The 14,224-nt window shown below is 41.0% G+C and overlaps 1 protein-coding gene across 8 annotated transcripts in view; it reads right to left on the bottom strand.

Annotated features, from left to right (window-relative positions):
• Positions 1–14,224, bottom strand: part of sei (seizure) — a 100,190-nt gene that overhangs the window by 60,119 nt on the left and 25,847 nt on the right. For all 8 annotated transcript variants that reach the window (XM_065494023.1, XM_065494024.1, XM_065494030.1 and 5 more), the window contains exon 2: positions 5,600–5,830. In XM_065494023.1, coding sequence (XP_065350095.1) covers positions 5,600–5,830 — 231 coding nt within the window. The remainder of the gene's footprint in view (positions 1–5,599; positions 5,831–14,224) is intronic.

The following is a 14,224-nucleotide window of genomic DNA, read 5'->3' as shown; positions in this document are numbered from 1 at the left end:
CAGAATGTTAGAAAGTGATTGCAGAATTCCTAATTTCAATTGGCAATAAGCTTAAATCACGTAAACCCGTTGTGTTTGATGAAGCAGCTTACGCAGATGGTGACACTGTTTGTTGAAAAATTTCTTCCTGATTCCAATTCAATTTTGTTTTCAGTTAAGATTATACATGTAAAATCTGGATACGGTGCATAAAATTGTGGCGGGAATATCAAACACTATTTTGTTCCCTTCATCAAGATTAAAATAAAATGTGTCAATAATAGTAAATTTAGGTCAAATAATTAGTTTGAATGAAAAACAAAAATAAACTGTACGAAATTTTGAATCACTGGCCATGAAAACGTTAAAATTAACTCATTAGTGAGCAAAATAAAAAAAGATCACTATTGAAAACCAGCCACTCGTCCATCTTGCGACGAATCTCCCTCTCACAGAAAATTAACAAGCTCAAAATTACATCTTTTGTTCGAAACTATTTTAAAGATCTAAAAAAGCTATATTTACCGCGAGAATAAGTAGGTCGATTTTGGATTTTAAAATATTAAGGGGAACCACATTATGAATGCGCATAAACAGGATTACATTTGAAATCAGAGAAATTTCCTCTAAAACTGAAGGTGAATGGTTTTGTGCAATTGTCACTTTGAACTCTTAAGTTAGAGTTTAAGAAAATAGTTAGTAAGGTAATAGAAAATATTTTTTCTCAACATTTTTTGTTCAAATAATCTGTTACTAAACGCACCTGGCAATTCATCTGTGCCAAGGGAGAAATTCCCTAGGGAAATTATTACCAGCTAACTTTTAAAACTAGAAGTCTCCCCAGTCGCAAACTTCCATTTCACGCTTTGTTCGCTGCATCTGCTGCAGAAAATTCCAAGTTAGGCTTTCCGTTTAGCAATTAGGTCACGCCGGTTGCCTATGTGGGAAGAAAGTAATGTGTATTAGCCTCGCCGCACGATGCGAGAGAGAGCGAGAACAAAATCAGTTCTGGCTATCAGCGCCGATTTCTTAATACGACTTCAATGGTCGGTTCTAATGTTCCCCGTCTACAGCGTGGCACATACCGCGGCGAGCAGAGGGTGGCGGGAAATATTATTTAAATGAAAATCAATACGGGAAAGGGCAGATAGATGAAGCACGCCGAGATTGTGGACGAGAGGGAGAGTGAATGTGCGGCTTACTCTCGCGCCTACGTCTCACAATGCGCTCTGCAATCTGTCAAAATATTATCCTTATCGTCACGATAATGATTGCGCTGTCAGAACAATATTGTTTGGAATCATTTTAGTTGGGTTTTCTGCTGGGCGTGTGGCCGCCTCGAATCGATTTCCCTTTTCTCTTCGCTCCTTTTTGCCGCTTTGCGCGAAGAGTCGTAAAAAGTGGAATAAAAAAGTGTCCAAGAGGCACACGTTGCATGCATTAAATTTTTATCAAAACTCTTTTCTTAGCGGTGCCATTGTTTTGGTGGTAGTACTGGAAACAACGGCGGCGCGGAGCGAACAAGCGAGATACACCTTTGTGTGCAGCCGGCCGCGCGTCTTTGTAGTTTTAAAGTAGATGGTCGTTTCTGAAGAGGTGATTAAGAGAGATGAAGGCTTTTTAAATATCATTAGGCAGATAAGTAGGAGGCAATTACAGCGCCAAGAGGTATGTAATTAACGTGTGCTTGTGTCTTCCAAAGAGGCCCGGCTGGGTCGCGCGCCGCGTTTTGGAGCGCCAATTTGGCTCGGTGCCGCGTGTCTATTCCTCCTCTTGTTCTCCATGCCGGCAACGTGAGTTGATAATTGACTGTCACTCCTAATCTTTATTTATTGCTCCTATTAAGCGCTGTTGGTAGTCACAAAGCAAGAAACGCGCCGCTCGAATTGCATTAGCGTGGAGAAGCCGAGCGCACTGCCATGTGCTTTGCATTTCTTACGATCCGCAGCCGGAATGCCTAAACGGGGGAGCAGCTTTTTGTGCCCGACAATCCCTCCGAATACTTGAAACAAGGGCCAATGAATTTCAAATTTGGAAGCGCAAAAAGCAGGAAAGAGAGGCTCGACCAGTCTGCTGCATTGTAATAAATGCTTAAGCTGCGGACTACTAAATTTAATCGTAATGGTAAATGATGAATATGAATATATAGAGCTCTTTTTCGTGCTATTATTTTCGAATAGAATTGTCAGTAAAAATTTAATTTCATAGCAGATATTATCAAAGAATACGAATTGCTGACATTTTAAGCATGACATTATCAATTAACAAGCTCTCTTTCGTTATTCCACATTATTCTTTTATAAAATTTGTTGGATTTAATACAACGCGGACCAATAGTTTCTTACGCGAATATGCTGTTCCTGCATTTTCAACTATTTTTATACTCTAATGTTTTAGGATATAATTAACAACTATATAGATGGAACATAATTAAAATCCAATTCTGCCATTCGTCAGAGCCTCCACTGCTATTAATTTAGTAAGTCCGTCATTTTCTCCTTTCGTCTTCTTTTGAAAGATACCCCCTGTGTGGTCGTTACACGAGCCTGGGGAGTCGGCTGAGTTTATTATGTTATCAGCTTCAAAAGTCTTGCCGCGCGGCGTAATATAATGGAGTTATACCTTTAATTAGGCGCGGCTTTAAAAATTGTATTATACCCGGCAACTAGGTCATTTTTTGCTCGTGAGAGCGCAAGAGTAAGCGACTCTAATAAAACTGCCGCGCTACTTGAGCTTATGCAATAAAAAAGCTGCAGTCTCTTTGTTTATGTGCAGTTGAGGGGGTGAAAAAAATTTAAGAGCAGCAGCTTTATTTCCAGAAAATAAATATACACACCGTCCCGACATAATTAGCCGGCGCGCGAAACAAAACACCGGCCGCACTAACTTTGCCAAGTAGTGCAATTTGAAACCGTGTCCGAATCGCCGTGCCCCGTGCCGCATATATAAACAGTTCATCAAAGTGCTATGATAAATTATTGTCAAAGCTGACGAGTGTGCGTAAGCAAACTGCGTCACAAATTGACTGTTGCTCGCGAACACCGGGCCAAATGAGCCTCGTGCTCCGCTAATTACCGCTCGCTTTTTGATCGCGGTAGCTTCATTTTTGCGTTTGTTTGCGCTTGTCGTTTTGGACCAAGTGACCATGCACTGCTGAAAACACATCAGGCAGCTAATGTGAAAATTAAACCAATCACGCCAATTAACAGAAACAGGTTGAAGAGCCGAGGGCATAATTGATTAGTTCGTGACTTCATATATGTCGCACAAAGAGATGACAAAGCGCAGATAAACGTCAATTCCATGTCATTGTGTCATTTCCAAAGCTCACATTTGATTGAAATATAGCTTTCTAATAAAGGTCAAAAGCACATTGCACAATGCTCTCAAGGTGCATTTGATTAAAACTGACATCGGCAATAGCTGTAATCCAATTTTGAGCAACGAGTGCGGATCATCATTTAAAACCACCATTCAGGTCTAGTAATTGACCATGCAATTATTAAAGGTCAGCCTTGTATTTAGAAATGCTTGTTTAAATCCACATAAATTGGTTTTTAAAGTCTAATACATACAAAATGGTATGCTGCGTCTTTCCCAAGCAGATTTTTGTTAAAAATGTACACATTACTCAAAATTTTGGATACAAAAATTGTACTTTTCTTGGGCACTTAGACTTAGGACTTAAAGTTTTAAGTCGATCGAATTTTTTATGCTCTTAAGTTAATTAATATTCCTAAGAATAATATAATGTAATATCCCGGGAACATAATTATTGATTATTGACATCTCAAAACTAACTTTATCCAAACTCGACTAAATCAACTGTTTATTTAAATTATAAAATCTACTGTGATATCCCTATACTTTTTTTTTTTAGCAGGTATACAAATAAATTTTCGCAATTAATAATGTAATGGATAGGCAATTAAGTTGATTAGAAGGCAACAAAGAGAAACCAAACTCAATACTTGTGCAATGATTAATGAACTAAACCTCCAAAATGTGAACAAACAATGATAAATTGAAATTCGCTCGTGGATTTTCATCACAGCAATTTTCAACAGAGCAAATTGTATTATGATACTATATATGACAGATTTAAAATGATTAATTATGGTTTGTTTGGAAGTCAATTTTTTCCTAATGCGGTGATTTTTTTGTCTTCCTTTAACAACCAACTCAAGATATACGGCTCAATTTAGACGTAAAAACTAGCAAATGAATTAACTTCATAGTAGTTTAAATTATCAAAATAGCGCCCTAATTTGCCTTATATTAATTTAAAAGAACCATTTTATATTTGGATTTAGTTTTAGAAAATGCCAATCATCTTTTTGATCGTTTTTATATAAGTTTGAATTGTGGATGCAACAAATCCAATCTAAATTTTCCAAGTCTTTTGGATAAACTTTATTTAAAAAAAGCAGGGCTTGAACACTCTGGAGAGAGTCTAAAGAGCCGCGATGTTCCCGACCGTAGGATTGAGCTTTATCGATTATGACTTTGGTAGACCAATAATTACGCAATGAAGTGTTCTGTTGATGCGTCCTTGTGGTAGGGTTTGTGCCAGCATAATGAGTTGTGAATAGCGCGTGTACGCGTACACCCATACATCTGCGAGTAAAAGCTCGCCGAGGCGAGCGAGTCGGGATTTTTCAATGCTCCGCGGGCGATAAAAAAGCGAATAAGGTTGTTTGTCCTTCCTATGTGCGGATTGAGTTACACGCAATCGGCCTTTTCCGACGTCCCCAGCCTGCGTTTTTGTAGTGCTGACGACGGCGGCGGCGACGAAAGAGAACAGATTGTCGCGCTCTCTGCTTTTAATGTAGCGCACGACGCCAATAACGAGATATCCTTTGAAACTGCCGGGGTCAGGCCAGTGTATGTGTGTGTCCCTTCCGCAGGAAAATCTCCGGGGATTTACTTTGCATCTTGACACTTTGACCACATGCCTCTGCCTCACGTCGCAAAAGCCTCTTGCATACTGATACGGACCCTGCATATTTAATGAAGGAGCTTTAAGTTTCAATCGACCATCCATTTTGATTGGCGGTGAAGACAGCTCTGTTTTACAGAAATCGTAGTGTTGGCAAAATGTTTTTAATATAGTGGGAGGTATTATAGTCACTCATTATATTTCTTCAAAAAATATTTCAACTGACGTACCTCTTATTGTTAGCCTTTAGGATCTTAAATATAAAAGCCAGACTAACAATCCGGAATTGGGAGCTAATCAGAACGACATCAGGAAGTTACAATTTAATTGAAAGGGTATTTAAAAATGTCTGACAAGTGACAATCCATATTTTTCCTCGTTTACAGCATTGGAATTTTGTATAAGAAGAGTAATTTTAATTTTACAGGATAATTGTTACGTTTTAGAATATTTGAAAATTTCAAGCCCTTTCACTTTATTTTTTTTTTTTTGAATTCCTCCTATTTCTCTGATGTATTCAAATGATAAAAATGAAATTGTGTTTTTTTAGGAAAAGAGTGATATTTTTACCTTCATAAAATAAAATAATTTGAAAGCATAATTGTAGCCTTGAAAATTTCGCATCCCAGTAGAATTTTGAGAAAAAGCAATTGGTTAGTAAATTATTAAACTGGTACCAACCGTCTTTCTTGTAGTAGAGTATCTCGAAGTGCTTTTCGACGCCGGCGGCGAGCGCATCCTTGACGTGCGAGACCGCGTGCTGCGAGGTCAGCGCTCCGTGCAGGAAATCGCACACCGCCGGCCGCTGCATCACCTCGGCCCTGCTGAAGCCAGATAGCCGGCTGAAGCCGTCGCTGCAGTAGATGATGTGGCATTGGCCCGGCTGGTTGTTCGCCACCAGAAAACTCCGATCTGTGAACACGGACGGAAACAGCCGTTAAATTAAATTCTCAGGAGGTAAGCGGTGACAGGAGCAAAAGTCCAACTTTGAGTTCAAAATCCCACGAATGGCATGTTAGCCGCGGCAAAAAAGCCGTGTCTGACGGAAAATGCATGTATGGGTGTGTTAAAGCGGGCGGGTGCAAACCCCTAATTAATGCGTGGCTTATTCTTGTACAAGAGCGGTGACGCACGCCAAGTTGGAATTACATCACGGCAAATACCGGGGAAGGAAATTAATTGCCCTGCAGATTTCAAACTTTCGAACTAAACCTTATTAGTGCCACGAATTCCATTCAGGGAAAACAAACGCCACCCGCAGCTTCCAAACCTTTGTAGTGCTTTCCCAGAATATTATGCTGGTGCAAAAATTGTTCCGAGAATTCCAGCCATAATAATTAATCGCGAACGATCGTATCGGAATTTTTTCGGTTGTCATGCCAACACGTGCGGCGGAATTCTCATCTAAATAATTCTTTTTTGCCTCACACGCTGACTGGTGGGCGGACAAACGAGTCAGTCAGAGGGATGATTCAGTGCGGGGCGGGGAAATGGAGTTTGGTTTGGCGGACGGGTTGGAACTGATGATGGATAGGCACGTTGAATATATTAGCACATGTTAATTGCTTGGGCACACAAATCGAGCGTGAAATATTGCCGTCGCTTGGTCCGGTGAATGGCACAGCCGCGAACTATATGAAATCCGATTGAGCGAGAAACACTTCAAATGCCGCAGGCTTGAATTATAAAATCAATTCAATTTGCCTCTATTCATTACGCAGCGAAATGAGATGCCCCGGAGTAATTGTTATTTTTCTTGTTCTCGAACGCCGCCGCCAAGTTTTTCACGGGCTTCCTTTATTTCGTTTGCTCCCGTGACTGCTTGCGCGAGGCCATATTCGGCGGCTCCGAAATCACAAGGCCAGCAGACTCGGTTATTTCGTCGGTGCCTCCTAGAAACTTGACCGGAGGCCCGGCTCCGCTAGATTAGGCAATTGAGCAGCGCTTTAAGAAGCGACGCAGATGCAACCTGCACGACAGAGGCGTCGGGCGGATTGCCTAAATCGGAGAGCTATGCTGAAACGCGCATGATGCGTTCTATCGATCGCCCGGTCGAATGCGGCCAAATTATGCATGGTCAGGTGGACGAAATTAATTAACCTTCTACAAAAACGGTAGTCATTAAATTCTTGTTATTAGTGCAGATAACAGCGTTTTATACGCTACAAAACACTTTCCATGAAATTTTAAAGAGCCGTTTTACACAGTTCGTAATATCGGCTAGGAAGCAGCTATAAACAATCAAAATCCAGTCCTTCAGCCCCGCGAATTCCCCTTGTTCACAGAGATCAATACTCTGAATGTTTATTCGAGCACGTGAAATTGAAAAAATGCCTCATTTGCAACCGTTCATTTCACATGGGGCTTTTATGTGTGTCTCTCGTGAATGCAAGTTGTGAACGAGCGTGCATTTTATAACAATAAATCAGAATGATAAAACATCAATATATGCACTATTCCAGTCTTTTATGACAATAGCATTTTGTAAAATATGTGTTTTTATTTGATAGTTGGAAATAATTCACAACATTTCCGTATTATTTTTATTCTGGAATATTCTCAATTGAACTTTCTGTGCAGTACAATAATTTTTAAATCAAAACTAGGAATTTAATATCAATGAGAAAAACTGCAAAATTTTTCCACCCTGATTACTGAACATTGCTATTTATTAAATACATTCTAAGATTTTATCATATAATTATGATTTTTATATTTTGCAAATTTAATACAGGTTTGAAAGAAATTTAGATTCAAAGTGATTTAATTGTGGATCAGCAGAGAAACTACGCCCGCCCCACGTTCAGAACACAACAGAAAACATAACAAATCATTTTTTTATAACAGATGGAAATATAAAATCAGTCAATCAGTTCAGTATTCAGCAAAAAATATTTGGCTAACTTTTTGTTTGAAATTTATTTATATACCTTAGTAGAATAATCATATTTAATTATTGGCAATGACCAAGGATACAAAAGAAAACCAGACATTATTAGAATCCAAATTTCTTTCTGTCTCTTAACAGTTGGGGGAATGTTGGCGTGATCAATTTTTTTCTAGCCGTGTTGTCTATTGTGCATTTAGCATTGTTCTTCTTATAAATATGGTTCACGTTGATACTTTCAAGGATAGTTATCGGCAATTAGATCGATTTTCATGCATCGCGCAATAAAGTTTTTAATGGTTCCGTGGTGAAGTGAGTAATTGTTATTTCCACGTATGGCGCACATTTAGACGTTTATCCTCTTGAAATGTTTAAACTGTCCATCACGGGAAAAGAAGTGCTGATCGCACGACGGAACCATCTAGAAACAATAATGTGATCGAACTATTCAGAGGCAAAGTGTTGGTGTGTATCGATCTCAATAATGCACGAATTGTGTTTATGGGCATGCACACGCGGCCAGCGCAAACGCAATTTATTCAACAATTCTCTGCCGCAGTATATAATGAGCATCGGTGAGCGCATGAATTGCTGATTGCGGGAGGTCGGAATAAAAAGGCGCATGCGAAAGCTGTATATCGCATCAAGTACGTGCATTAAAATAAACAGCGCAGCGAGAACACACGGCGGCCTTGCGACAAATTTTTCATCTATTGTTTCAAGCGGGCGGCGAGGTTTTACGTCGTTGTACTGCAGTGTGGTGGGAGAAGAGCTGAGCCCTGCTTGTGGAATTGAGCATCACTGTGTATCGCTGTTTATCAGACGGCCTCATCTCTTTTGTGCCGCAACTAGTCCTTTAATGCTTTACACCAGATGTATATAGATAAAAAGATATATATTATTCTGTTGGAGTGTGTTGCCGCCCTTTCATGCATGGTTATAATTGCCGCTGTGCAGAAAAATTGCCTTCTGCTCCATTTTTCCCGGCAAAATTGCGGGGGTGGAGCCATGCAAAAATTAATCGTAGCAACGCAGTTGATGAGTTTTCGGAGCTATGAATATTTATTCCCGTCGGACACGATTCAAATTACCAGAAACGCAGGTCCTCGCCGATCAAATCCAATTAGCAATTCACGCGCAATAGTCCTTAATCGAATCCAGTGGAAAGAACCGAATTATTGCCGCTTTTGACGTCATTCCTTGCGGCAAACTTGGGCACTCGACGCGCGCGTCAATCCCAGATCCCAGACGCAGGAGCATCAGCCGCGCGAGCGCTAATTAATTAATATTTAATGAAATGATAATAGCCAAGTTTTGTTGCTGTCCTGTGTTTTGGCGCTCTCTCCGCGTGCATGCTTTTGCTAAAAACCATTAATTACTGCTCTTTGCCGTTTACGGCCATCCCTGGCGGTTTGCATAGCTGGTAATGTACTCTGGTGCCAACTGGGTTGGCTGTGTACAAGGAATGGCTCGCTGCTGTTTCCACGCTTGATTTGCACTGTCCTGCCAGCGACACAGAACCGTGCCGCACAGCAAGAAACGCGTTGCTTGACCTTTTCTTCTATTGTGACCTGCTCTATTTCTCGAACTAGCAACACAGTGCACAAAAAGTCAAATCAACAGAACGCCAACTCCCTTGGCAGATATTTTCGACGAAATAAAAACATAAACAAATCTAGAGTTGCTGATAAAAACCTGAGCATCTTGGTCGAAAAGCCTTCTTATTTTTTGCTTTAAAATACATTTTCGGTAAATCGATTCCAACTTTCACAATCACCAAAATGCAACGCAAAAAACGATCTCCGTTTTTCAAAGTTGATAGATAGAATTGGATTTTTTGTCTGACTTTTTAAATGGTAGCTGACATGATTTCTTAATGGATAAATAAATGGCAATTACAAATGCAATTTGTTAAAACCAATAATACTGATTATTATTTTTTTTACCAATAAATCGCAACAAATGATGACTTGCTGTGAAGTATTATTATGTTTCAGTAAATCTACCAAGTTATGTTGAGCGCCTGCTTTGCGTGCTGTAGCAGTGTGAGAATTGGAGCAAAGTTTGGGGGTCGAATGCAGGTTGATCAATGATCATGTACCTATATTTTATTCTTTTGCATTGCAATGATGAACAGGGGAACAATAAAGTCACAAATATTAACCTGCAGAAGCAGGCCCCGACGTCGGGCCAAGTGGCCGACCGGTCTCACTGAATGGCAACTAAAGAGAGGGAAAGAAAATAGGCTCCCTCACCAGATTAATGGCAGAGGCTAGATAAGCGCCAGGTGCATTGTCAGACGGGGCCATAGGGTTGGCCCGTGCCTACGCTAAATCAACAGGGTGCGAGGGTAAATTACATACGGGTAACTGCACTTGCGAGAATGAGGGTGTGCTAAATTTATTGTGCGAAGAATCCATGACCCAATCAAATGAGCATGCACTTCTTTTCTACGGGGATTTACCTTTTGTTTTACAGACAATAATTAAATTTGATGATTGACTTTAGATATATAATAACAATAATGATCAGTACAGTTAAATCAACATTTATATGTTAGATTATTAATTACTGATTCATTGTTAGGAATAAATCAAGGAGTCGATGGTGAGGGTACAGCAACAATTTTATTTCATCCACAAAGGACGAGGCAAGTTACCGAGGAAGAGACGTTTGCTATTTTGTCATTTTCCGGTCAGACAAAGGATCCATCGCACAAAGCTGAGTTTTCAGCTCGCCAGGAGGCATGCAATTTTGATTTTCATTCACTCGACCCTTATGTTAAATCTTTCAGAACACAATTTAGCGAATCAAGAGATTGGCCGCGAGCGGATCATATGGTATAAAGGGCGTGCAGGACATCGGGTGCCGGCAATCCCGTACTCGGCTTGTCCCTGCCGGGCGTACATACACATATAAAAATGTGATGCTCTGCGAGCAGAAGCAGCGAAAAGCCCTGCCATACCATGTACAAAACACAAAAAGGGTGTCACACACAAGAAGCGGGGGAAAAGAAATTACTACCAGAGTCATAAAGGCCGCTATTCTCATCCAGCACTTCGGGTTCGCCAGCGTCGATGCCTAGACAGGCGAGCATTTGCTCCTCGGAGCAGAAGCACGAGTCCACCAGCCAGCTCGTCATTTATTTGCCCGAGTAAGGAAAGCACTTTGCCCGAACAGCAGCCTGCAATTGGTCGGCGCCTATGTGCACGCGGCTCACGGGACCGGCTGAATTTCCATCTGCTCGCTGACCGACTTCTCAGGTGGATTTTACGACTCTCACACACTTGTCTGCGTACAGTTATTTTTCCAGGACACTTTTGCAAGCGCAAAGAGACACTTTTATGAAACTTGCACTAATACACTGCGGAGCGCGTGTAAACCTGCGGAGGAGAGTCGCGGCACTGATGACAGAAATATAGAGAGCTGTTTCCTGGTCTCCGTGCCGCGCTTCTGGATCTAAATGTATACTCCACTCAATGGCTGTATACAGACTTCAAAGCTGAGTCCGTGCCAATTTCGCGTACATGTCAAACGTGCCGAATTCCTCGATGTCTTTGACTCCGTGTTGAATAATTAAATAAACATCGCGTTTCAAGCTTGGCTTAAATATTGCATTCGCCGCAGACTTCCACGACAAGTGATGTGCATAACCAGTGAAATTTCTTTTTCACTGACAATAAATGCTCTCAGTAAATTGCCTTCTTAGCTTAACGTTCGCATTTGAATTATTCAATTTCGCTGGTGCCGGTGTCCGAGTGCCCACGAAATCAAGTGCCTTTGAAAAATTAAAGGGCGGACAAGAGCGTAAATCATGTTCCCAACACGAAGGGAGAGGCGAGCATGGATGGACTTATCTCGGCGGCGCACACAAATTCTAATAAAAACTGGAGGAGAAAGCAGAGAGTAGAATCTTTAAATGTGACGCACTCGCCTCGCCGACGTCATTTTAATATCGCGGCACGTCATCTCATCTGCCCCCTCATAAACATGACCGGCACTCCAAAGAGCACCAACGCTATATTGTCGCAGCATGTACGCTGCTGGCTAGAATCCTTTTAAAGCGAGATTCATGTATAGCGTTTTATTTGAAAGGCTTGGGTATTTCGGGAGCTGCTATGGGAACTCAGGCACGGTCAAAATAAATTCAACCTCTGCTCATCACAAAAGGCTTAACCAGACTTAACAAACAAGCAAGGCATTTGGAATTTTGTTGCAATTGTAAATGATTGCAAACATTTGAAATTAATATATAACTGAATTTATAAATTTAGAAATATTGGTGGTTAATTGACAACTTGTACATTCATCTGTTACCTTCTTGAATTTTATAAATAATGTTCCCAGCTATCGGCAGAGCGATTTAATAAAATACACGAATATCTTTGTAAAAGCTTATAAATAAAATATTTGAAAGCTGCCGTAGAGGAAGGTATGTCTCCTTAGAAAATATATTAAACGTCTTACGGGTGAGCATCCCATGAACATTCAAAAGAGGAAGGAATTTTTAACGCGAAGGCAGATCACGCTTTAACAGAAGCAGTGACCCTGCGTGACATTTCCAAGCCAACAAGACGGTGCGAGAGAAGAAAAATACACACTAAAGACCCTGCTTCTGGCCTTGGCGTTCAACCCTTCCACATCCCACGTGTTTAGTGCCTGGGACAAAACGGAGCGCGGAGGAAAATTTTCTTTGGCAAACACTCGGAATGTCACGTGGCCCATCATCATCATCCAGCTCTGTTAGAACATCATAATTTATACTTGACGCACTGCAGCTCGCCAGCCAGCTCGCTCGCTAGCTTTCCTTGCTGGCAACAAACATCAGGCCAATGAGTATTTTTCTGGGTCAGAACCAAATTTCGCTGCATTTTTGTCACGCCGGCTCTTTTTTGTGTGTGAAGTTGACGATGTAATTTGTTGCGGATTTGCGGTGTAATAAATTAGAGCTATGGCGGAGGCCGTATAGCTATTCATCATTTCTGGCGTGCACGCGAAATGTTTTTGAAAAGTTCGTTGCTCAAATTCCCGAGTGCTATAGTGATCTCAATCATTTTGAAAAATATCCAGCAAAGCGATGTAACCGTGTTTGTTGGACTTATAAGTACGCAATAAAAATCATCGTTTTTAAGAATTTCAGAGCAGCGGGAGTATTATTTTTATCCTCTTCTTAAATATTATGATTGTAATTTTATATAACACACTAAGTATTGAATAATTTGCGATGGAGTTTAAACTGAATAAGGGATTTATTTTTCTCAGGTTTGCTTATCATTAAGTTCCATTTTAATGCTCGGTTTCTATCTTTACTATAGCACAAAACTTACTAAATACCTATGAAAATTGTGTTAGTTGACCCAAGTTTACAATTCATATTTTAGAAAGTTTCTAAAAATTTTACAAGACAGGCATATACATCTGAATAGCAATATAAATCATATTGTCTCTTTCTTTGTTTTGATAAAATTCGTAATTGCTCGTATTCACTGGGACACAAATGATTTGTACGCGTTGCTCTGAATCTCCCGCAGATTATGCACATGAATAAAGGCGGTGAAAAGGAGCGAGGCGCGAGCAGAAAGAGCTGTTGCTGGAGGCAAACGCGATTTTTATAAGCGCGAGTGAATTGGCCTGCGGAAGCATTGATGGATGACAGGAAAACGCCAGGAGCAAACAGCAGCAATATGTAAATAACAGGTCGGCCCTGCATGGCAAAGCGCGCGCTGGGTATTCACGTATTTATGCAGAGGCGTGGCGATGAAAAATGGCGAGATTACGAGGTTATCAAGACGCCATTAAGGGACCTTTTGCGCGGTGTGTGTGGTGCTGAATATTTTACAAATGGCCCCGGCCGAGGAGAAAAAGTCGGCGCCTCGACCGCATCTCCGCCGACGCCGGCTTGATGAGCAAAGAAAAATGGAGCTCAGTAGTTGCTGTTGTTGATGACGCAACATTTTAGCAGAGCGCACTTAACAAATTCCGTGTCGCCTGTGGCGTCGGTCGCTCCTACGCAACCATCTCCACACCAGCAGCTCCCCATCTCGGCTGTGTATGTGCAGTCAGTCAGACGGCGGCCTTGGAGCCAGGATATGCAATTTGGGAAACACGATTACCATCACAATAGAAAGCGAGACCGCACAAACGCCGGCGACTTCATCAGCGAGCGCCGCGAACGGCACTTTTGCTGCCATCAAAATATTGTATCACGTTTCTTTGGCTTGCCAAAATTGCCTCCGCTCGATTGGTTCATGCAAATGTATGAATACATTTCGTATCGTTACGAGTGCTAAAACGAGCTGCTCAGGACGTGCAGCTTTAACTGGAGAGAAGGGTTAGTCTCAGAAAACAATGTTCGGTACAATCAACCATAAATTAATGAGCTGGATTTTAAATATATAAAGCTTTTAATTTTAAAGTAC

This window comes from Cloeon dipterum, chromosome X (genome assembly GCF_949628265.1).
Source record: "Cloeon dipterum chromosome X, ieCloDipt1.1, whole genome shotgun sequence".
Lineage (NCBI taxonomy): Eukaryota > Metazoa > Arthropoda > Insecta > Ephemeroptera > Baetidae > Cloeon > Cloeon dipterum.
The sequence above is the reverse complement of the archived record's forward strand: the minus strand, read 5'-3'. Positions and strand labels throughout refer to the sequence as shown.